The following is a 22,565-nucleotide window of genomic DNA, read 5'->3' on the forward strand; positions in this document are numbered from 1 at the left end:
TGTGGATCTTGCAAGTGTCCATCTCTGACCCACCCTTACTGCAGTCACAACCTCATCAGCCTTACCAGCACTTGACATCCTGCTCAAGGAGTTCTCTGACATCACCCCACCATGCCTTTGATGCCTGTATCATCAAGCACTCTCACAATCACCACATATATAAACACTTTAGGACCTCCTACTTTTCCTAAACATTGCCAACTGCCACAGGAATAGATGAAAGCTGCCAAGAACAAGTTCAAGAAGACGTTGAAGATCCATATAATATGTCCTTCTAACAGCTGCTTGATGTCATCTGTCCACTTGGTCCTCTCAGTCATTCCCCAATGAGTAGTGCCCTTAAGGCAGTTACTATGCCCTTAACAACATCACCCAGCAAGATCAATACCCCATTCCACACCTTCAGGACTTTGCCCACAACCTCCACATATCTGCAATTTTCTTGACGATAGATCTGGTCCGTGCAACAAAGCACACTCCAGTGGAGCCTGCCAATATTCCCAAGACTGCTCTCACTACCCCTTTCAGCCTGTTTGGAGTTTGTTTACATGCCTTTTTGGACCACAAACTTTAACTGTGATGTTCTGGTGGTTCATCAGCCAAGCTCTCCGACATCTCCTGTCCTGTTTTACCTACACTGATAGCATCCTGGTAGCTAGCTGCTCACCCAAGGAATGCCTACAGCATCTTTGCTAACTCCTTACATGACTTCAGGACTACGCCCACCAAAAAGGACCCAGACAGCTGTGTCTATGGCATCCTTGCCACCACCTTCCTCAAACACCAGATCTCAGTTGCTTGCATGTACCCATTGGAGAAGGTTGAAGCCATCAGGGAATTCCCTAAACTCTAATTACCACAGAAGCTGCAAGAATCTCTTGGGATTGTTAGTCTCCATCAGTGCTTAATTTTATGGAGTGCAGACATCTTCCATCCCCTCCACAGTCCTGTTAAGGTTACTGGAGGAGACAGTGTATGCCCCTTCAAGTCTGCTATGGCTGCAAAAGATGCCTTCACTGTTATCAAGATCACAAAACTCACCTTATTCACCCCCCAAGTCCCTGGTGTTTCCACCAGCCTCTCCATGAATTAAATATCCTTTGCTTGCCTTTAGGGTAAAAGAAATCTGCTCTTCAGAATCACATTTCCTACACTGTTTGCTGGTGATTGATTACAGATGATGGTTAAAATTTCAGGTAAATATCTGGTATTTAGATATTTAGAGAAACTGAAAATTCTCTGTAGATTGCTTCAAGAATATCAAGCTTGTAATAAAGGATATTTTCTTTTTTCTCTTTCAGGATTTTCCTACATCACAAATCCATGGTGGGCTTTATTGCTTGAGTCTCTGGAATTGTTCACACTCAACTTGATGAATGTGTCAGCTGCAACTTTAGCATACAAACTTGCTCCCAAGACCTTTGTGGCAACTGCCCAGGCTTTAGTCTGGGTCTCTCATTTTAACATAGGTCAGTATAATTGTTCTTAAGGTACAGACAAGCTCACCTAAGGAAGATAATCTGTGAATATTTCTCCTTCACACATTTGTCCCTTCATATGTGGACAAAATTCAGAGCATACAGTGAAAGGGCCAAATAAAATTTGTATATCTGTAAATAGTCTGTCTGTTTACTTCCTGCATCCCCATCATTCTAAGGCAAGATTCCACATGCAGAAATTTACTCCCCACAGTTGTTGCTTAAAAAAGAGATTTCTCCATCATAATGCTCTTCAAATATGTATATGCCTTCATTTTTTTCCACTTTACCTCCAGAGATCCTGAATGCTTTTTCTCTATCGTTGCTGATATATTGCTGCGCAGCCTGTACTCTACTCATCCATCTGTTATAGAGACCTAATTTTCCAATTTTCTCTAAAATACATCAAACTAGTATTATGCTTATCAATACTATCATTATCATTATTATTGTGGTTACCTCTCTTGTTTTCTTGCAGGTCGATGTATTGGCACATTCGTTGGAGGGCATCTTCTGGACCAGTATGGGGAGGTACCAGTGTTTATGGGAGCTGCCATTGTCTCTGCATCATGTACAGCTGTTTACCTCAGCATTCATCAGCTTGTCAAATATTTGAAAGCAAGAAAGAATGTTCAGCCAAAACCACAACCAAGCAGAGAAAATGGTTTGTCATTCTTTTGTTATAACAACTGTTTATTCCGACCCAGGAAAAAATCTTTTATCTGCATACTTCAAACATTTTTCTACTTGTAACACAAAATCTATCCCCGGGTACTGGGGAAAGTGAAGACCGCCTACGTATTTTATGCATGGCACAGAAGGCAACTACGAGGAGCAGGAGTAAGGAAGGAACTTGAAATCCTCCTTTCCTGTACTATTACTTTTCAAAAGAAGGAGAAAGGAAGGAGTCAAACACAGATTTTTCTCTGAGGCTTAGGTGGAAAAAGGCAGCCAGTGAATACTCTCACTTGTACCATTATAAGGGATCCATTGGTAAAATATAATAATAATAATAATAATAATAATAATGATAATAATAATAATAATGATAATAATGATAATAACAAAAATTAGGCACAAACAAAAATAATATATTCAACTCCTACCAGAGACTCACTGCTTAAGGTGGATTTATCTATGATATAACACAACTCTGTTTTAAGTATCTTCTAATGGGTCTCTGATGTCATCATGGCTGTGTAATTTGTCCATGGATGGGGTGGTGAAGGAGGTAAATGTAAGGGGTCTTGAGAAAGGGGAAGGTATTCAGGCTGCTGGGATGAGAGTCATTTCTTATTTGTTGATTACACTGTACTGGTGACAGATTTAAAAGAAACTTCAGAAGGTGGTGTTTGGGTTTGGTAGGGGTGTGTGATGTCAACATGGCTACGTAATCTGTTTCTGATGGGGTGGTAAGGGAGATAAATGCAATGGTCTTGGAGATATGGGCAGGTATGCAGTCTACTGGGAAGGGGGTTTAAGGGAGGCGTCATTTCTTGTTTGCTGATGATGTAGTGCTGGTGGCAGATTTGAGAGAGAAACTTCAAAAGTTGATGTTTGAGATTGGGAGTGTATCTAAGAAGAGAAATCTTTGAGTTAATGTGAGTAAGAGAAAGGTTATTAGGTTTGACTGTGGAAAGAGACAAGTGAGTTGATGTGTAAGCCTAAATTGAAAGAACTTGGAGGAAGTGAAGTGCTTGAGATATCTAGGAGTGGATATGGTAGTAAATGGAACCATGGAAGCTGAGATGAGTTTATAAAGGGTGGGTGAGGGGTCAAAGGTTCTTGGAACATTGAGGAATGTAATTGTGGGGCATTACATTAAGGAATAATTACATTAGAGAATGGATGAGTGAATGAGGCCTTCCTTCATTTGTTCCTGACACTACCTCATTAACATGGGAAATGGCAAACAAGTATGGAAGAAAGAATAAATGAATTTCAAGGGAAGGATTTGGTATGGACAGTGTTTAAATATTAGTCCAATGAGTGTGTAAGTGGTGATGCTGGGACTCAATCCACCACAACTGTCTTAGTTAACCAATTCTAAGGCAACTACTGTTTCTAATAATCGAGCATTAGCTATATCTCATTAAATCAGTCCACTGAGTGTGTAAGTGGTGATGATGGGACTCAGTACATCACAGATGTCTTGGTTAATCAATTCTTAAGCAACTACTGTCTTTATTAATCAAGACTCAACTGTATCTTATTTTTGTAAATGCAGCATTGAAATATCGTCCAGTAAAGGTGAAACAACACTCTAGCACAACTTAAGCTATTCAGTACTAAGTTGCCAGTATTATCTTTTCATTATACCTTCTTGTTCTGTTGTGAAGGTGAACCGTGTCATCCCATCAAAAGTTTGCACTTCACATTCAAAGTTTTCTAGTTTGTACTTTTTTTTTACTGATGCAGTTTACACTTTCTTTACTTAATAAACAGGATTTTCATTGTTTGTCTATTCTATCTATATCTCTGATGTCTGTTCCACTTGAAACCCCCTCAAAGGGGTGGCCACAGCAACAGAGTCTCCATAACTAAAGAACTCCAGAGTCACTTCTTAGCCTTTAGTGCCTCACCCTTTATAGGTCACTGGTAGAGGACACATCTAGCGCAGTGTTTGCAGAAGCTCCTAACTAATGTTTCTAATGGCTACTTCTATCTAATGCTCCTTCCAACTACTTTTACCTAATGCTCCTGCCTAAATGTTCCTACCTACTACTTCTATCTACTGCTTCTACCATTTTGCGAAAAGGAGGGGCTAGCACACGGTGCTCACTGCAGGAAAATCTAGAGTTGCAAAGAATGAGCTGCGTGAGTTAAGTGTTGCCAGGTGTTACATAAGTTAAGGAGATATTGTATGTTTGTGGACAGAATGCCAGTAGTCCACGTTAGTAAGGCAGAAAGAAAAGACAGCTACCTGGGTCAGAGGAGTGCAACTTGACAACCACTAAAGTGCTGGTTCACTACGCAGATGTCACTAACCCTCTGATACCCAGGTGGGAAGTAATGGTATTATACCTCCCTGGTCGTTTGCTGCCTACCAACTACTACCTCAATTGTTTGTCATATAAATGTTTATCTTACATGAATTATCTTTTCACAGGAAATGTCCCAAATGGCCATTATACCCCTCTTCAGGTTGCTGACGAAAGGTTTTGATCATAGCTGTGAGCTAGATCTCCTCAAGTTACCACATAAGGCCAAGAGAAACTGCAGTGATATTAAACACTTATATGGCACTGTGATAATCCAGGTTGAAATGAGTGAATTTTTGAATCCCAAGTGGCAGAATAGTCATGTAAATAAGATCTACATACCATTATAATTAGTGATAATAGAAATGTACAACATGCCAGAGGAACTTCCCAGGTAATAAAAGAATATATGCAACATACTATTTCCTTATAATGGCATGTGTGCTATAAGTTGACTGAAGTACTGAACCAAGATAAGTGTCATCAAAGTGTGTGTGTGTGTCTCAAGTCTATGAGAGTTGGTCTCTAAGGAATGCTAGTAAACAAAGCTGGTAGGCACTGGAGTCAGGATATGGTGCTATAAATGCAGTTTTTTTTTTTTTTTTAACTGGGCACTTTGTTGCTAAGTCACTAGTGTACAAGGAAAGTGGTGATGTTCATATATAGTATATTCTGGTTAATACTTTAATGAAACCCTGATTGTACAATTACAGTAGTTGTATCTATCTAATGTAAAGGCCATGTAAGGCTAGTATTTCTCTCTCCCTTGCTGTATCTCAATACAGTATATCTCTTTCTTTCTCTCTGTATATACATGACTTTCAACCTTTCTCTCTCTCTTTTTTCTCTCTCACCTCACCATCCCTTTCCCCTCCTTGTTCCTGCTCTCAGAGTGGAGTGGAGCATGTAGAATCTTTCCCAGATATTTTGGTTACCGACTTTCTCCACATATTTAAGGTGTCAAAGACCCTACAGCATTCTTGAAAACTTTGCTGAAGTATTCTGAATATTGGTATGTATGCCATACATGTGAAGCAGTCACATCTTCCTTTCACCAAGAAATATGAAAATGTGAAAGAAATGATAGCTGCCTCTGCAAGTATGCCCAAGGGGAAAAGCAGTAGTGAAGGAAAGGTAAAAAAAAAAAAAAAGAAAATGGTAAAAGAGACATTAAACAGTATAAGATAGAATAATGGAAAATCTGGAGTCTTTGAAGGGTAGCTTCGAATATGAGAACATGTGGTAGACTACCAGGTGGTCTGTAGCAGAAATGTGGCCAAGGAAAAGACCCATCAGTGGAGGAAAGGGAAAATTCTCTACTCTCCCATGGTAGTGCTTCCATGGGCAGCCAAGGCCACCACTACTTACATGGTATTTCTAATACTTTTATTATTTTTTGATCTCCAAGAGCACAATACAGTGATCATTATTTTTTCCCCCTAGTGTATGTCTGATGGTCTAATTGTGAGCCTAAATTATACACTGGTACATGTATGTTCATTTAACTGGAAGTTAACAATAATTCAGTCTCATACTGAAATGTCAGCTCTTATGTATAAAATACAGTGATGGTTAATGGACGTGGTGAAACCAAATAACTCTAGTTTTTAATAAAGCTGAAACATGCTACTGGAGATGATGTTAGCTGAAGTCTCTAGCTTATAACTACAAATAGAGTCACTCTGTAGGGAACACTACACAATGACGGGTAACTCACTGAATTCAAAATTTGACCCAGATTTGATCCTTAATTGTCGAGAGAGGTTTTCTGTAGTATGATCAGTTTTTATACGGTCAAAGTGTCATCTAAAGGCTCTAGAGTTGCTCTTTTGGCTGAGAAGGATCCTACCCCATTCTAAAGGAAATGGCAGAAGTGAAATGTGATTTTTTTAGAACTATATGGATCAGTTATAGCCAGTACTATGAGTGTTGAATAATTGTTTTGGAAACTAAACCTCTCAAGTACTTATTCATTCACTTATTCACATTAACTTGAGAATTCAGGCTTTTCAAAGAACCATCTTATCATTCATTTAGAAATATACTTTCTTATGAGTAAACACTGAAAATTACTTTCCATGCTGAGTGTTGATTTACGATTTGATACCATTTTAATACAGTCGAAGCCACTGAGTTGTATGTGAAAACACTGCCAAATGCTATCTGCTTATAGCAGATGTTATGAAACTGATTTCTTGTATAAATTTGTGTGCTTATATGCAGTGGGCTGCCTTTTAATTGCAAACCTACATTTTCCTCTGTTGCAGAAGGTTAACTTAAACCAAGTCCAATTGACTGTACATGGTTCATAACATCAATCACCACAGACAGTCAGCTTACCAGACCTACTCTCATCTCACTAGGATCACTGTTTATTTCTAGGGGATATTCTTAGGATATCACACTAATCTATTACAACTAACTGTGATTTTAACTAACCCTAGCCTTCACTTGCCCTGCAGTGCCAGAATCTTAGTTAACTCAACTTATGCTATACAAAATGTAACGAAAGTAGTGTGTCAGATGCTTTTTAGTCCTTAAATTTCTGTGCTCAATGGCAGACCATATACTTTAATCATTATGTAGTTTATGAAGCTCAGTTTCAAGGTAAGGTTAATTGTGTTCTTCTACACATGTCATGGCTTCCATCATAATGCATTAGTCTTTTCTAGTACTTATCAATTTTCCACTTCCTATAAATGTTGACGAATGGGTAACTGAAATATTAGTTACGAAATTACAGTTAAATAGTTTTTTTCATCACCAGTGTGTCATATTAAAGTGGCATCGACTGTCATACATCTTCATTTTACCATATGTATTCATGTTTAAATGTACTCATTCCAAATATTATTTATGTAAATAAATTAGGATATTTTATATGAATCTCAAAACAGTTTGAGGTTGAGTCCAGCAGAAGTTATGTAAAGTTAGCCAAGATTATTGCAACTCTTGTTGATGATGGAAGATCTGTATGCATCAAGAGCCTGAAGCCTGAATTGTCATTTACATTGTGATTTATTTTTTCAGCATGAAGCTCCAGGGATCACAGTTGTAAATCAGTTAATTAGCATCTCATAAAGCTCCTAAGAGTATGGACCAAAATATTGAAGATCAAGGACCAAAATTCTGTCATTACTCCAAACTAAAAATCTTTTCCCCATGGGTCTGTAACTCCTCAATAATTTTTTAAAATGCATATGATGTATACATATTTTCTATGCCATTTTTGTAGGTTTCTTTGAATCCACAATTTTTTTTTTCTACAATTTGATAATAATATAAAGATGTATTTCAGTGTTACATCATTAAATTTTAAAACTAAAGACAATGGTGCATTACCTAATCTTGTGTGTATAGCTGTCTAAGTTATAATTACGATGTGAGGACTGGTTATATGTGAACCAGCAATGTTTTTGTGTAGGACTTATCTACACCTACAGAAGCTCTCACACTAGCATTATATATATAAGTTATGGAGGGTTGACAAATAGAAGTGGTCAGTAGGAATATTAGACAAAAGTAGTCAGTAAGAACATTATGTAGAGGCATCTGCAAACACTGCACAAGACTTGCCCTCTGCCAATGGCCTAATAACAGTGAGACATTAAAGGCTGAGAAGCAGCAATGGAATTCTTTAATTATGGAGACTCTATTGCCATGGCCACCTCCTTGAGGGTGTTCCAACTGTAACAGGCATCAGAGATATAGAAAGGCAGATAGAAAGCTGACAAATAAGGTGATGAATGAGACCTCAAAATAAAAAGCAGTTTTGTAATTTTTCAAAAATGGCATGGAATAGATATTTGTGAATCATTTCAAACTAGCAGTCAATCTTCTTGGAATATATCATTTGTATTTCACACTGCTCTCAGTTGAGGCAGGCAACCTGGTGCAGCCTGACAACTGGCGGGGCAATAAAATCACTGCCGGGTGGTGACTCCGTATGAGAAAGTAAAATTCCTGTCATAAGCTAGAGCCACCGCTACTGAATTAGTGGTTTATGAAGGATAAGAGGCATTAAACTTACTGAAATGCAAAAGGATAGAGGCTCCTAACCCCCAAATACAGGAAATTAGTAAGATTCTCTCACAGCTCACAGGACCAACCAACCCTAGAGACTGTTTTTTGCAACCTCACAGTTAAAAACACTTATAGTCCTTGACATGAAGAAAACTACTACCACACACACATACAAGTTCATGCTTGCATCTGCAGCTCTAGCTATAGATGCTTGTGTAGTCTATCTTATCCCCAGAGTAAACTATGTCTTAAAAGCAATTCAATGTATGTTTTACTACTTTGTTTTGGAACAGTCATAATTTACAAGGCTATATTTTCAGACATTGCAATAAACAGCTCACCTTTCCCTCTGCTGGACTCTTGGTCAGCCAAAATTCTTGCCTCATGTAAAATGATAAGTCATCCGGTTACTGGCCTATGCACTCATAAACATGGACATGCTTGCTTTTGCCCATGCCATATTGGCCACTAAAAGAAAAAAAAAAGTGTTCAACAGTAACTGGGACCATTGTAACACCCACAGAACATAAATGAACCCTTTAGAGAAGCCTCTCGGGTTTCAGACTATTCATCTGTGTCTAAAACATAGAGGTGACCCAACACAACATTGGACATAAACAAAATTGCATAGATGGTGATCCTGCTCAAAGCCTCTGAGGTAGAAGAACTAAGGTTAATCTGTGTATTGATAAAATGAATACTCTATGTTCAGAGAACTAAAATGGCCATCTTGTTATTCCTGGCTCAGAACACAGCCTGGAGTTTAAGAAGACCGACGGATCATTCTATATAGTTTTGATATACAAAAGTAGTTTCATTGTTACTATATGGTGCCTCCAGTTATATAGGCAACCTCTCCCAGAGCAACTCAGGAAAGCCTATTGCATATGTATTTTGAATAGGAAGTAAAAGATGTATCTACTCATTTCACAATACAGTACAAGAATAGAAGGGAAAGTGCTTCACTGGAGGGATTCCCAAACCAACTATAAAAATTTCTGTTAAATTGTTTTATTCCTACATGCCAGTGATAATGGAGAAAAGAGAAATGTTAAGGATACATTAGTGCTTGGGGAATATTCTGGATGCACAGCCTCCCAGTTACTGTGGGAAAGGGCATATCAGGTACTGGTAAAAACTATACATCTATATCTATATTCTCAATGTTCCTTTTCCTAAATTCAATGTAAGGCAGTGCATTTAGATCCTTTAACAAATACCAGACAAACAATTCTGAAAATTTATAGTGAAAATGTTATGTCAAAGTCAATATTTCATGAGTTATTCCAGCATATCTATATTATACTTTGTCGCTGTCTCCCGCGTCAGCAAGGTAGTGCCAGGAAACAAAGAATGGCCCAACCCACCCACATACACATGTATATACATACACGTCCACACACGCACATATACATACCTATACATTTCAACGTATACATACATACATATATATATATATATATATATATATATATATATATATATATATATATATATATATATATATATATATACAGACAAATACGTGTATACACATGTATATAACTCATACTTGCTTTTATTCATTCCCGTCGCCACCCCGCCACACATGAAATAACAACCCCCTTCCCCCTCATGTGTGCGAGGTAGTGCTAGGAAAAGACAACAAAGGCCACATTCGTTCACACTCAGTCTCTAGGATAGGGGATAGGGGAGAAAGAACACTTTCCACGTATTACTTGCGTGTCGTAGAAGGCGACTAAAAGGGGAGGGAGCGAGGGGCTGGAAATCCTTCCCTCCCGTTTTTAATTTTCTAAAAGAAGGAATAGAGAAGGGGGCAAAGTGAGGATATTCCGTCTAAGGCTCAGTCCTTTGTTCTTAAAGCTACCTCGCTAACACGGGAAATGGCGAATATGAAAGAAGAAAAATAAATAAATAAATAAATAATATGTATATATATATATTGAATGGAGAAAAACTGGAGGAAGTGAAGTGTTTTAGATATCTGGGAGTGGATCTGTCAGCGGATGGAACCATGGAAGCGGAAGTGGATCATAGGGTGGGAGAGGGGGCGAAAATTTTGGGAGCCTTGAAAAATGTGTGGAAGTCGAGAACATTATCTCGGAAAGCAAAAATGGGTATGTTTGAAGGAATAGTGGTTCCAACAATGTTGTATGGTTGCGAGGCGTGGGCTATGGATAGAGTTGTGCGCAGGAGGATGGAGGTGCTGGAAATGAGATGTTTGAGGACAATGTGTGGTGTGAGGTGGTTTGATCGAGTAAGTAACGTAAGGGTAAGAGAGATGTGTGGAAATAAAAAGAGCGTGGTTGAGAGAGCAGAAGAGGGTGTTTTGAAATGGTTTGGGCACATGGAGAGAATGAGTGAGGAAAGATTGACCAAGAGGATATATGTGTCAGAGGTGGAGGGAACGAGGAGAAGAGGGAGACCAAATTGGAGGTGGAAAGATGGAGTGAAAAGGATTTTGTGTGATCGGGGCCTGAACATGCAGGAGGGTGAAAGGAGGGCAAGGAATAGAGTGAATTGGAGCGATGTGGTATACAGGGGTTGACGTGCTGTCAGTGGATTGAATCAAGGCATGTGAAGCGTCCGGGGTAAACCATGGAAAGCTGTGTAGGTATGTATATTTGCGTGTGTGGACGTGTGTATGTACATGTGTATGGGGGGGGGTTGGGCCATTTCTTTCGTCTGTTTCCTTGCGCTACCTCGCAACCGCGGGAGACAGCGACGAGGTATAAAAAAAAAAAAAAAAAAAAAAAAAAAAAAATATATATATATATATATATATATATATATATATATATATATATATATATATATATATATATATATAGAGAGAGAGAGAGAGAGAGAGAGAGAGAGAGAGAGGCTTAAACTTTTCTCTGAGGAGCAATAAGGAGAATGTGGGCTAATAGACAAGGATATCATAGAAAATGGGTGAGCGAAAGACTTAAAGAGAACGTACGGGTCATACCGAAAACAGGGGTGACTCAAGGAAATCTATACCTGGACGATGTATATGAGATAAACTGTTAAGTGTGCAGCTGTCTACCTCTCTATCTACTTGTCTATCCATCTAACTTCCTATCTACTTACATATCTACCAGCCGCCCTACCTATCTACTTATATATATATATATATATATATATATATATATATATATATATATATATATATATATATATATATATTATCCCTGGGGATAGGGGAGAAAGAATACTTCCCACGTATTCCCTGCGTGTCGTAGAAGGCGACTAAAAGGGGAGGGAGCGGGGGGCTGGAAATCCTCCCCTCTCACTTTTTTTTTAATTTTCCAAAAGAGGGAACAGAGAAGGGGCCCAGGTGAGGCTATTCCCTCAAGGGCCCAGTCCTCTGTTCTCAACGCTACCTCGCTAATGCGGGAAATGGCGAATAGTATGAAAGAAAGAAAGAATATATATATATATATATATATATATATATATTTTTTTTTTTTTTATACTTTGTCGCTGTCTCCCGCGTTTGCGAGGTAGCGCAAGGAAACAGACGAAAGAAATGGCCCAACCCCCCCCCCCCATACACATGTACATACACACGTCCACACACGCAAATATACATACCTACACAGCTTTCCATGGTTTACCCCAGACGCTTCACATGCCTTGATTCACTCCACTGACAGCACGTCAACCCCTGTATACCACATCGCTCCAATTCACTCTATTCCTTGCCCTCCTTTCACCCTCCTGCATGTTCAGGCCCCGATCACACAAAATCTTTTTCACTCCATCTTTCCACCTCCAATTTGGTCTCCCTCTTCTCCTCGTTCCCTCCACCTCCGACACATATATCCTCTTGGTCAATCTTTCCTCACTCATTCTCTCCATGTGCCCAAACCATTTCAAAACACCCTCTTCTGCTCTCTCAACCACGCTCTTTTTATTTCCACACATCTCTCTTACCCTTACGTTACTTACTCGATCAAACCACCTCACACCACACATTGTCCTCAAACATCTCATTTCCAGCACATCCATCCTCCTGCGCACAACTCTATCCATAGCCCACGCCTCGCAACCATACAACATTGTTGGAACCACTATTCCTTCAAACATACCCATTTTTGCTTTCCGAGATAATGTTCTCGACTTCCACACATTTTTCAAGGCTCCCAAAATTTTCGCCCCCTCCCCCACCCTATGATCCACTTCCGCTTCCATGGTTCCATCCGCTGACAGATCCACTCCCAGATATCTAAAACACTTCACTTCCTCCAGTTTTTCTCCATTCAAACTCACCTCCCAATTGACTTGACCCTCAACCCTACTGTACCTAATAACCTTGCTCTTATTCACATTTACTCTTAACTTTCTTCTTCCACACACTTTACCAAACTCAGTCACCAGCTTCTGCAGTTTCTTACATGAATCAGCCACCAGCGCTGTATCATCAGCGAACAACAACTGACTCACTTCCCAAGCTCTCTCATCCCCACGATCTACCTATCTCCCTGACTATCAACTTATCAGTCTATCTATCAGCTTGCCTGCCACTATCGTACCGTCGTGCTCAAGAAGGTCGTACACACAGACACAGACACACAAACACACACGTCTCCCTTGCCGTCTACGGTGCTTTGAAAATGGGCGTAACCCTCGGTGGGTTGTCGCCGGGGGGGGGGGAGGAGGGGGCGAGGAGGCACGGGGGAAGGAGGGAGGAAGATCTGCATGGCTTAATTAACCATGCGGGGCTGGCTGGCTGGGGGGGGGGGCACCTCTGCCTGCCCCAGGCGGCGGGGAGAGAGAGAGAGAGAGAGAGAGAGAGAGAGAGAGAGAGAGAGAGAGAGAGAGAGAGAGAGAGAGAGAGAGAGAGAGAGAGAGAGAGAGAGAGAGAGATCATCTACAGGGGCGGATTTTGACCTGAAGAGGGTCAGGTCAACTATAGGGGGGTAGGGTTTTGACCTGGAGAGGGTCAGGTCATCTACAGGGGGTAGGGCTTTGACCTGGAGTGGGTCAGATCATCTCCAGGAGGTAGGGTTTTGACCTGGAGTGGGTCAGGTCACCTACGGGGGGTAGTGTTTTGACCTGGAGAGGGTCAGGTCAATTACAGGGGGTTAGGGTTCAAACAGCGATAATTGGGGTTTATTACGTGTTACAGGATGGCCTGGCATGGACTTGGGCTTCGAACCAAGTCTTTTTTTGATACCTCGTAAATCGCCGTTTTAGGCTTCGAACCCAGACGTTTTGAAATCTCGCGCGTTCTGTTTAAAACCAGACGAGGTCGTTGGTCATACACGGAAACCAGCGCCAGTCAACTGTTTTTCCCTGGGGATGGATGAGGGTGGGGGTCCAAACTTCCGCCTTCGAGGCAATAATAACATGAAGTTTATCATGAAGTTATCAGTAGGGATAAAGAAGTTCCCCCGAGACATGTCATTCAGAAATTTGTTTACCAAATGGCCTCTCGTCCTAGCTACGTCTCTTCGTTGTATATCAACGGACTGTTATATTTCTCTGTTGTGTCTCCCCTGATGATGTGATTATGACACGAAACTGCACTTGGCAACTTATCGTGTCTCATTTCCCCCGTAGGGTAGCGCCGAGAATGGATGAAGAGAAGCAAGTATGAATATGTACATGTGTATATATGTCTGTGTGTATGTATATATATGTATATGATGATATGTATATGTATGTATATGTGCGTATATGGGCGTTTATGTATATATTTGTGTGTACATGAGTGGATGGCCCATTCTTCGTCTGTTCCTGGCGCTACCTCGCTGACGCGGGAAACAGCGATTATGTATAATGAATATATGATAAATACATATATGGGTTAGTGTGATAAGTATGTGATGAATGCATGAGTGTATGGTTAGTGTATGGTTAGTGTATAGTTAGTGTGTGGTTAGTGTATAGTTAGTGTGTGGTGAGTGTATAATTAGTGTATAGTTAGTGTATGGTTAGTGTATAGTTAGTGTGTGGTGAGTGTATAGTTAGTGTGTGGTTAGTGTATAGCTAGTGTGTGGTTAGTGTATAGTTAGTGTGTGGTTAGTGTATAGCTAGTGTGTGGTTAGTGTATAGCTAGTGTGTGGTTAGTGTATAGTTAGTGTGTGGTGAGTGTATACTTAGTGTGTGGTTAGTGTATAGCTAGTGTGTGGTTAGTGTATAGTTAGTGTATGGTTAGTGTGTGGTTAGTGTATAGTTAGTGTGTGGTTAGTGTATAGTTAGTGTATGGTTAGTGTGTGGTGAGTGTATACTTAGTGTGTGGTTAGTGTATAGTTAGTGTGTGGTTAGTGTATAGTTAGTGTGTGGTTAGTGTATAGTTAGTGTGTGGTTAGTGTATAGTTAGTGTGTGGTTAGTGTATAGTTAGTGTATGGTTAGTGTGTGGTTAGTGTATAGTTAGTGTGTGGTTAGTGTATGGTAAACGTGTGGTCTCAATTCTTCAATAATAAGGTGAATATATAAATAAACAGAACAATAAACCAATCAATAAATAAACAACCGAGTTCGTCCGGGGGACAATGAACAAGCCAAAGACATTTTTAAAAGACTAACGGTTAACGGAGAAGCCTTACAGAGGGCGCTGGCTGCTTCCATCCTCCCAGGCGTCAACAATGCCGCTGGAAACCCGTCATGGCGGAGGTGGAGAAGCTGTGTTCTTACTGTGTGGCCACAACACAACACCCCGGGGTCGACCACTCCAACAATACATCCAGGAGAAAAACACCCACAGCAACAGCTCTTCACCAGAAGCCAAGGCAAATGTCTGGAGCAAAACAAAAAAAAAAATAAATAAATAAAGAATTAAAACAATTGAATTTTCCTCTTCCTTAAAGATTCTTAAAATAAAAATTCAGAAATCTGAATTGAAAAATGTTTAGCGCTTGTGGTAGATATTGATATATATATATATATATATATATATATATATATATATATATATATATATATATATATATACTGAGAAAATTATGAAGATGAGTATTCACTCGTTTTATTTGACACCTGATATTTTTTGGCTCTTGCTTAAAGATTGTAAAAATCGTGAAATTTGAACAAAGAATAATAAGCATTTATACAGAGATAATAATGAAATACATCCAGTGAAAGTTAATGAAAATTATATATTACTGATTTTTCTTAGTAATTTACAAATTTATTATCGATAAATAATATAAAAATCACAAAAACTTAATTCTATCTCATTAATAACTTAAAAATCAAACTTAATTTCCATCTCATTATCTTAAAAATCACAAACTTAATTTTATCTCATCAATAACTTTAAAAATCAAACTTAATTTCTATCTCATTATCTTAAAAATCACAAAAACTTTATTTCTATCTCATCTTAAAAATGACAAAAACTTAATTTTATCTCATTAATAACTTTAAAAATCAAAACTTAAGTTCTATCTCATTAATATCTTGAAAATCACAAAAACTTTATTTCTATCTCATCTTAAAAATGACAAAAACTTAATTTTATCTCATTAATAACTTTAAAAATCAAACTTAATTTCTATCTCATTCATTATCTTAAAAATGACAAAAACTTAATTTTATCTCATTAATAACTTTAAAAATCAAAACTTAAGTTCTATCTCATTAATATCTTAAAAATCACAATCTTTTTATCTCATCTACAAAAACTTAATCTTATCTCTCATTAATAACCTAAAAATCAAAACAATTTCTATCTCATCAATATCTTAAAAATCACAAACTTAATTTTCATTTCATCTTAAAAATCACAAAAACCTAATTTCATCTCTCATTAATAACTTGAAAACCAAAACTTAATTTCTCTCTCATCAAAATATTAAATATCACAAAAAGTTAAATTTTTATCTCATCAGTATCTTAAAAGCAGATTTCTTTTTTCAATTTTTTGCCTTTACCTAAAACTTGGTTGGTTGCTTGAATACCATAGTCATAATACCATAGTTATAATAACCAGTTGACGTCAACGTCAAGTTATAACAACCAACTGACGCCAACAAAGAGGAGGAGAGTCACCCCTCGCGCTCCGCAACCCATTTTCGTCAGAGAAAATGGGATGGTGTGAGGCGGGACGTCGTCGGCCTCGACCTGTGAAAAATTAACACAGTTTGGCGAGGGTCCTGGTCCAGCGACCCCGACTTTAAGGGACACAGACACACACACACACACACACACACACACGGACACAGACACAGACATACACACACACACACACACACCTCTTGGGTCATGTGGAAGTTTGCCATCCTGTATATATATATATATATATATATATATATATATATATATATATATATATATATATATATATATATATCTTTTTTTCTTTCAAACTATTCGCCATTTCCCGCGTTAGCGAGGTAGCGTTAAGAACAGAGGACTGGGCCTTGGAGGGAATATCCTCACCTGGCCCCCTTCTCTGTTCCTTGTTTTGTAAAATTAAAAAAAAAACGAGAGGGGAAGATTTCCAGCCTCCCGCTCCCTCCCTTTTAGTCGCCTTCTACGACACGCAGGGAATACGTGGGAAGTATTCTTTCTCCCCTATCCCCAGGGATATATATATATATATATATATATATATATATATATATATATATATATATATATATATATATATATATATATATATATATATCCTAGCCTGAGCCAGGTACCCATTTCATCGACCAACCCCCCTAGGGGTGGATGAACAGCTGGGTTGACTGTGGACCACCTGACGCAAAACCAGGATTCGAACCTATGCCATGTTCGACCCTGAGCGGCCCGTGAATTGCGTCATGGATCGGGAACGCCATAAATGCTACACCTTCTCTCTCTCTCTCTCTCTCTCTCTCTCTCTCTCTCTCTCTCTCTCTCTCTCTCTCTCTCTCTCTCTCTCTCTCTCTCTCTTTCCTCCCCACACCATCATCTCCTCCCCAGGAAGTGATGTGCCTCACATGGCCAGTCCCGCTTGGTCCAAAACTTTGGACGTAAATTGTGGATTCTTCCACTTATACTTTTAATGTTTGCGCTTGAACAGCGAGGGCTTTAAGGCCCCTTCCAGGCTTAGGTCTCTGTGAGAACAACGCCCCTAGTGACCAGGTCAGGTCAGGTCAGGTCAGGTTAGGTTAGGTGGGCGCCCGACCACGTACATACGTACAGTCGGACATATAAAAGTTTGGACACATTAATGAAGCCTGTAAAATGGACCTAGAGTGTTACAAACCAGACACTGTCTCAGCCTCGTGTTAAGACTTCCATGGTTAAATAAACTAGCATGGCTGAGGGGTCATCTCACCTTCCCTCACCACCACAATATGATCCCTCTGACCACCACATACCACCACCACTCCATCCCTAGCCAACCCACACTGAACGGCGGAAGGCACTGGTCAGTCGTTCCAACCACTCGCCCCACCATGTTCCCTCCTCCACACCATCCCTATTGCCGGCAAAGCCTCTCTGTTGAACAATAAAATACACTCCCAAAAAATATGGCTTCCCATGAACCTGCAATTGGTATCCTGCAACGAAAATGGGTGACATACTGACAACTGTACATATGAGTTACTCCTCGTGCGTCTGGGAAATTCCAATCCATGTTCTACAGACCTGGGACGGGCCGACATAGACAGTAGTGCCTCTATACTATACACAAGAGCGTTGAGGGAGCATTTGGTGTGCTGAAATGGTTTGGACACATGGAGAGGATGAGTGAGGAGAGATTGAGAAGCGATCCGTTTATACATATTGATAACTGTAAATAAACTCATCTGTCTCATACATAAGCCATTTTCTTTTTTCATTCCTGAGCTCCGTTTTCTGCCGGTCTCACGGCCTAAGCCAATCGAATTATGGACTGGGGCGAAGACTTGCATACCAGATCCGTATCCATGTGGAATGTACAATAGCCGGGTTCGAATCTTTTCTTTTCTTATGCTTTGGAAGACCCGACTCGAAGCTTCCGGGTGTCCGAATGAGACAGATCATGAAATATGCTAATCTTCCGTATATATATAAATAATTTGCATACTGTGTGTTATATAAACTACACCTCCAGGGATATATATTATAAAATAAGGTGTGGTCCACCACGCTGATCTAGTGTGTGTGTGTGTGTGTGTGTGTGTGTGTGTGTGTGTGTGTGTGTGTGTACAAACAGCACACCCCCTCCTCTTCCTTAAGGGTCGTTTGGGTATGCAAATTTAGCACAGCCAAGAAATTATGGGTCGTCCCCTGGGTCGTACTACCTGTATTGGCTCATGGCGCCGTGAGCACGACGGTACGACCCTTGAGTACGACGGTACGACCCTTGATCACGACGGTACGACCCTTGATCACGACGGTACGACCCTTGAGCACGACGGTACGACCCTTGATCACGACGGTACGACCCTTGATCACGACGGTACGACCCTTGAACACGACAGTACGACCCTTGATCACGACGGTACGACCCTTGATCACGACGGTGCGACCCTTGATCACGACGGTACGACCCTTGCTCACGACGGTACGACCCTTGATCACGACGGTACGACCCTTGATCACGACGGTACGATCCTTGATCACGACGGTACGACCCTTGATCACGACGGTACGACCCTTGATCACGACGGTACGACCCTTGCGCAAGCTCATCAGACACAGGACCCGTAAGTTAAGCTGGTCCTTGCTTCAAGCTTACCGGAAGCAAGAACTCGTTAAGCTTAGCTGGCGTTTCAAGCTTCAAAGCTTGCTTGAGAACGGGAAAGCCACCTGGGGGGGGGGACTGGGGGGGCGGGCGGCGTATTTAAAAAAAAAAAAGCTCATTAGTAACTCCACCCCCCCACCCCCCCAGCTATTCATCAGGGGGGGGGGGGAACTGCTGAGGAATGAAGGAAAAAAAACGCTACAATTCCAGAAAGAAACGAACCATTTTGACGTGTGTGTGTGTGTGTGTGTGTGTGTGTGTGTGTGTGTGTGTGTGTGTGTGTGTGTGTGTGTGTGTGTGTGTGTGTGTGTGTGTGTGTGTGTGTATGTGTGTGTGTGTGTGTGTGTTGTGTGTGTGTGTGTGTTGTGTGTGTGTGTGTGTGTGTGTGTTGTGTGTGTGTGTGTATGTGTGTGTGTGTGTGTGTGTGTGTGTGTGTGTGTGTGTGTGTGTGTGTGTGTGTGTGTGTGTGTGTGTGTGTGTGTGTGTGTGTGTGTGTGTGTGTGTGTGTGTGTGTGTGTGTGTGTGTGTGTGTTGTGTGTGTGTGTGTGTGTGTGTGTGTGTTGTGTGTGTGTGTGTGTGTGTGTGTGTGTGTGTGTGTGTGTGTGTGTGTGTGTGTGTGTGTGTGTGTGTGTGTGTGTGTGTGTGTGTGTGTTGTGTGTGTGTGTGTGTGTGTGTGTGTGTGTTGTGTGTGTGTGTGTGTGTGTGTGTGTGTGTGTTGTGTGTGTGTGTGTGTGTGTGTGTGTGTGTGTGTGTGTCGGCGCGCGAACAAACAACAACTGGGCAAAGTTATGAGCAAGGGAGAGAGAGAGAGAGAGAGGTCGTACCGTCGTGTTGGAGGGGTCGTATCGTCGTGTTCAGGTGGTCGTACTGGGGTGCTCAGGGGGTCGTACTGTCGTGTTCAGGGGGTCGTACTGTCGTGTTCAGGGGGTCGTACTGTCGTGTTCAGGGGGTCGTACTGTCGTGCAAGGGGGTCGTATCGTCGTGTTCAGGGGGGTCGTACCGTCGTGTTGTGGGGTCGTATCGTCGTGTTTTCCGGGGGGGTCGTACTGTGGTGTTCAGGGGGTCGTACCGTCGTGCTCAGGGGGTCGTACTAGGGTGCTCAGGGGGTCGTACCGTGGTGTTCAGGGGGTCGTAATGTCGTGCTCAGGGGGTCGTACCGTCGTGCTCTATCGACAACACCACACACTGACAACACACTCTACACCCCCTCCTACTGACAACACACACTCTACACCCCCTAGTGACAACACACTCTACACCCCCTCCTACTGACAACACACACTCTACACCCCCTAGTGACAACACACTCTCTCCACCCCCTAGTGACAACACACACTCTCCACCCCCTAGTGACAACACACTCTCTCCACCCCCTAGTGACAACACACTCTCTCCACCCCCTAGTGACAACACACACTCTCCACCCCCTAGTGACAACACACACTCTCCACCCCCTAGTGACAACACACACTCTACACCCCCTAGTGACAACACACTCTCTCCACCCCCTAGTGACAACACACTCTCTCCACCCCCTAGTGACAACACACTCTCTCCACCCCCTAGTGACAACACACTCTCTCCACCCCCTAGTGACAACACACACTCTCCACCCCCTAGTGACAACACACTCTCTCCACCCCCTAGTGACAACACACACTCTCCACCCCCTAGTGACAACACACACTCTCCACCCCCTAGTGACAACACACTCTCTCCACCCCCTAGTGACAACACACACTCTCCACCCCCTAGTGACAACACACACTCTCCACCCCCTAGTGACAACACACACTCTCCACCCCCTAGTGACAACACACACTCTCCACCCCCTAGTGACAACACACACTCTCCACCCCCTAGTGACAACACACACTCTCCACCCCCTAGTGACAACACACACTCTCCACCCCCTAGTGACAACACACACTCTCCACCCCCTAGTGACAACACACTCTCTCCACCCCCTAGTGACAACACACACTCTCCACCCCCTAGTGACAACACACTCTCTCCACCCCCTAGTGACAACACACTCTCTCCACCCCCTAGTGACAACACACACTCTCCACCCCCTAGTGACAACACACACTCTCCACCCCCTAGTGACAACACACACTCTCCACCCCCTAGTGACAACACACACTCTCCACCCCCTAGTGACAACACACACTCTCCACCCCCTAGTGACAACACACACTCTCCACCCCCTAGTGACAACACACACTCTCCACCCCCTAGTGACAACACACTCTCTCCACCCCCTAGTGACAACACACTCTCTCCACCCCCTAGTGACAACACACACTCTCCACCCCCTAGTGACAACACACTCTCTCCACCCCCTAGTGACAACACACTCTCTCCACCCCCTAGTGACAACACACACTCTCCACCCCCTACTGACAACACACACTCTCCACCCCCCTACTGACAACACACACTCTCCACCCCCTACTGACAACACACTCTCCACCCCCTAGTGACAACACACACTCTCTCCTACCCCTCCTACTGACAACACAATCTCCCCCACCCCCCCTTCCCTACTTACAACACACCCTTGCCACACACACACACCCACACGCACCCAGAGGTGGGGGGGGGGGTGAGTCGTCCAGCCAAGCGAGAGGAATTTATCAAATACAAATCTTATTATCGGTTTTTTGTCTTCTCTGGTGAGAACTCATTATGAATAATTACATTTAACCAATTACTTATTATTACCTTCCTGAAATAATAATAATAATCTCGCGGTTATTAACGGCGTCTGAAGGACTTCCCAAGATAGTTAGCTGGTTCCTGAGAACGATAAGGTACAGATTACATTACTAACTCAGCATTACATTACTAACTCAGATTACATTACTAACTCACATTACATTACTAAGGTTACATTACTAACTCACATTACATTACTAACTCACATTACATTACTAAGGTTACATTACTAACTCACATTACATTACTAACTCACATTACATTACTAACTCACATTACATTACTAACTCAGCATTACATTACTAACTCAGATTACATTACTAACTCAGATTACATTACTAACTCACATTACATTACTAACTCAGATTACATTACTAACTCATATTACATTACTAACTCACATTACATTACTAACTCACATTACATTACTAACTCACATTACATTACTAACTCACATTACATTACTAACTCACATTACATTACTAACTCACATTACATTACTAACTCACATTACATTACTAAGGTTACATTACTAACTCAGATTACATTACTAACTCACATTACATTACTAACTCACATTACATTACTAAGGTTACATTACTAACTCAGATTACATTACTAACTCACATTACATTACTAAGGTTACATTACTAACTCACATTACATTACTAACTCACATTACATTACTAAGGTTACATTACTAA

The 22,565-nt window shown here is 41.2% G+C and overlaps 1 protein-coding gene and 1 long non-coding RNA gene across 3 annotated transcripts in view; one reads left to right on the forward strand and one right to left on the reverse strand.

Moving 5' to 3' along the window:
- Window positions 1–7,785, forward strand: part of LOC139761130 (uncharacterized transporter YwbF-like) — a 147,307-nt gene extending 139,522 nt beyond the window's left edge. For both annotated transcript variants that reach the window (XM_071685059.1, XM_071685058.1), the window contains 3 exons: window positions 1,302–1,469; window positions 1,957–2,142; window positions 4,588–7,785. In XM_071685059.1, coding sequence (XP_071541160.1) covers window positions 1,302–1,469; window positions 1,957–2,142; window positions 4,588–4,643 — 410 coding nt within the window. In that variant the 3' untranslated portion in view covers window positions 4,644–7,785. The remainder of the gene's footprint in view (window positions 1–1,301; window positions 1,470–1,956; window positions 2,143–4,587) is intronic.
- A 143-nt stretch (window positions 7,786–7,928) lies between these two features.
- Window positions 7,929–16,653, reverse strand: LOC139761133 (uncharacterized). Its single transcript, XR_011715463.1, has 3 exons — window positions 16,367–16,653; window positions 15,041–15,231; window positions 7,929–8,950 (listed from the first exon to the last, which is right to left on the reverse strand). It is a non-coding gene; the product is annotated as an uncharacterized lncRNA (long non-coding RNA).
- Between the last annotated feature and the right edge of the window lie 5,912 nt (window positions 16,654–22,565).

This window comes from Panulirus ornatus, chromosome 39 (assembly GCF_036320965.1).
Source record: "Panulirus ornatus isolate Po-2019 chromosome 39, ASM3632096v1, whole genome shotgun sequence".
Lineage (NCBI taxonomy): Eukaryota > Metazoa > Arthropoda > Malacostraca > Decapoda > Palinuridae > Panulirus > Panulirus ornatus.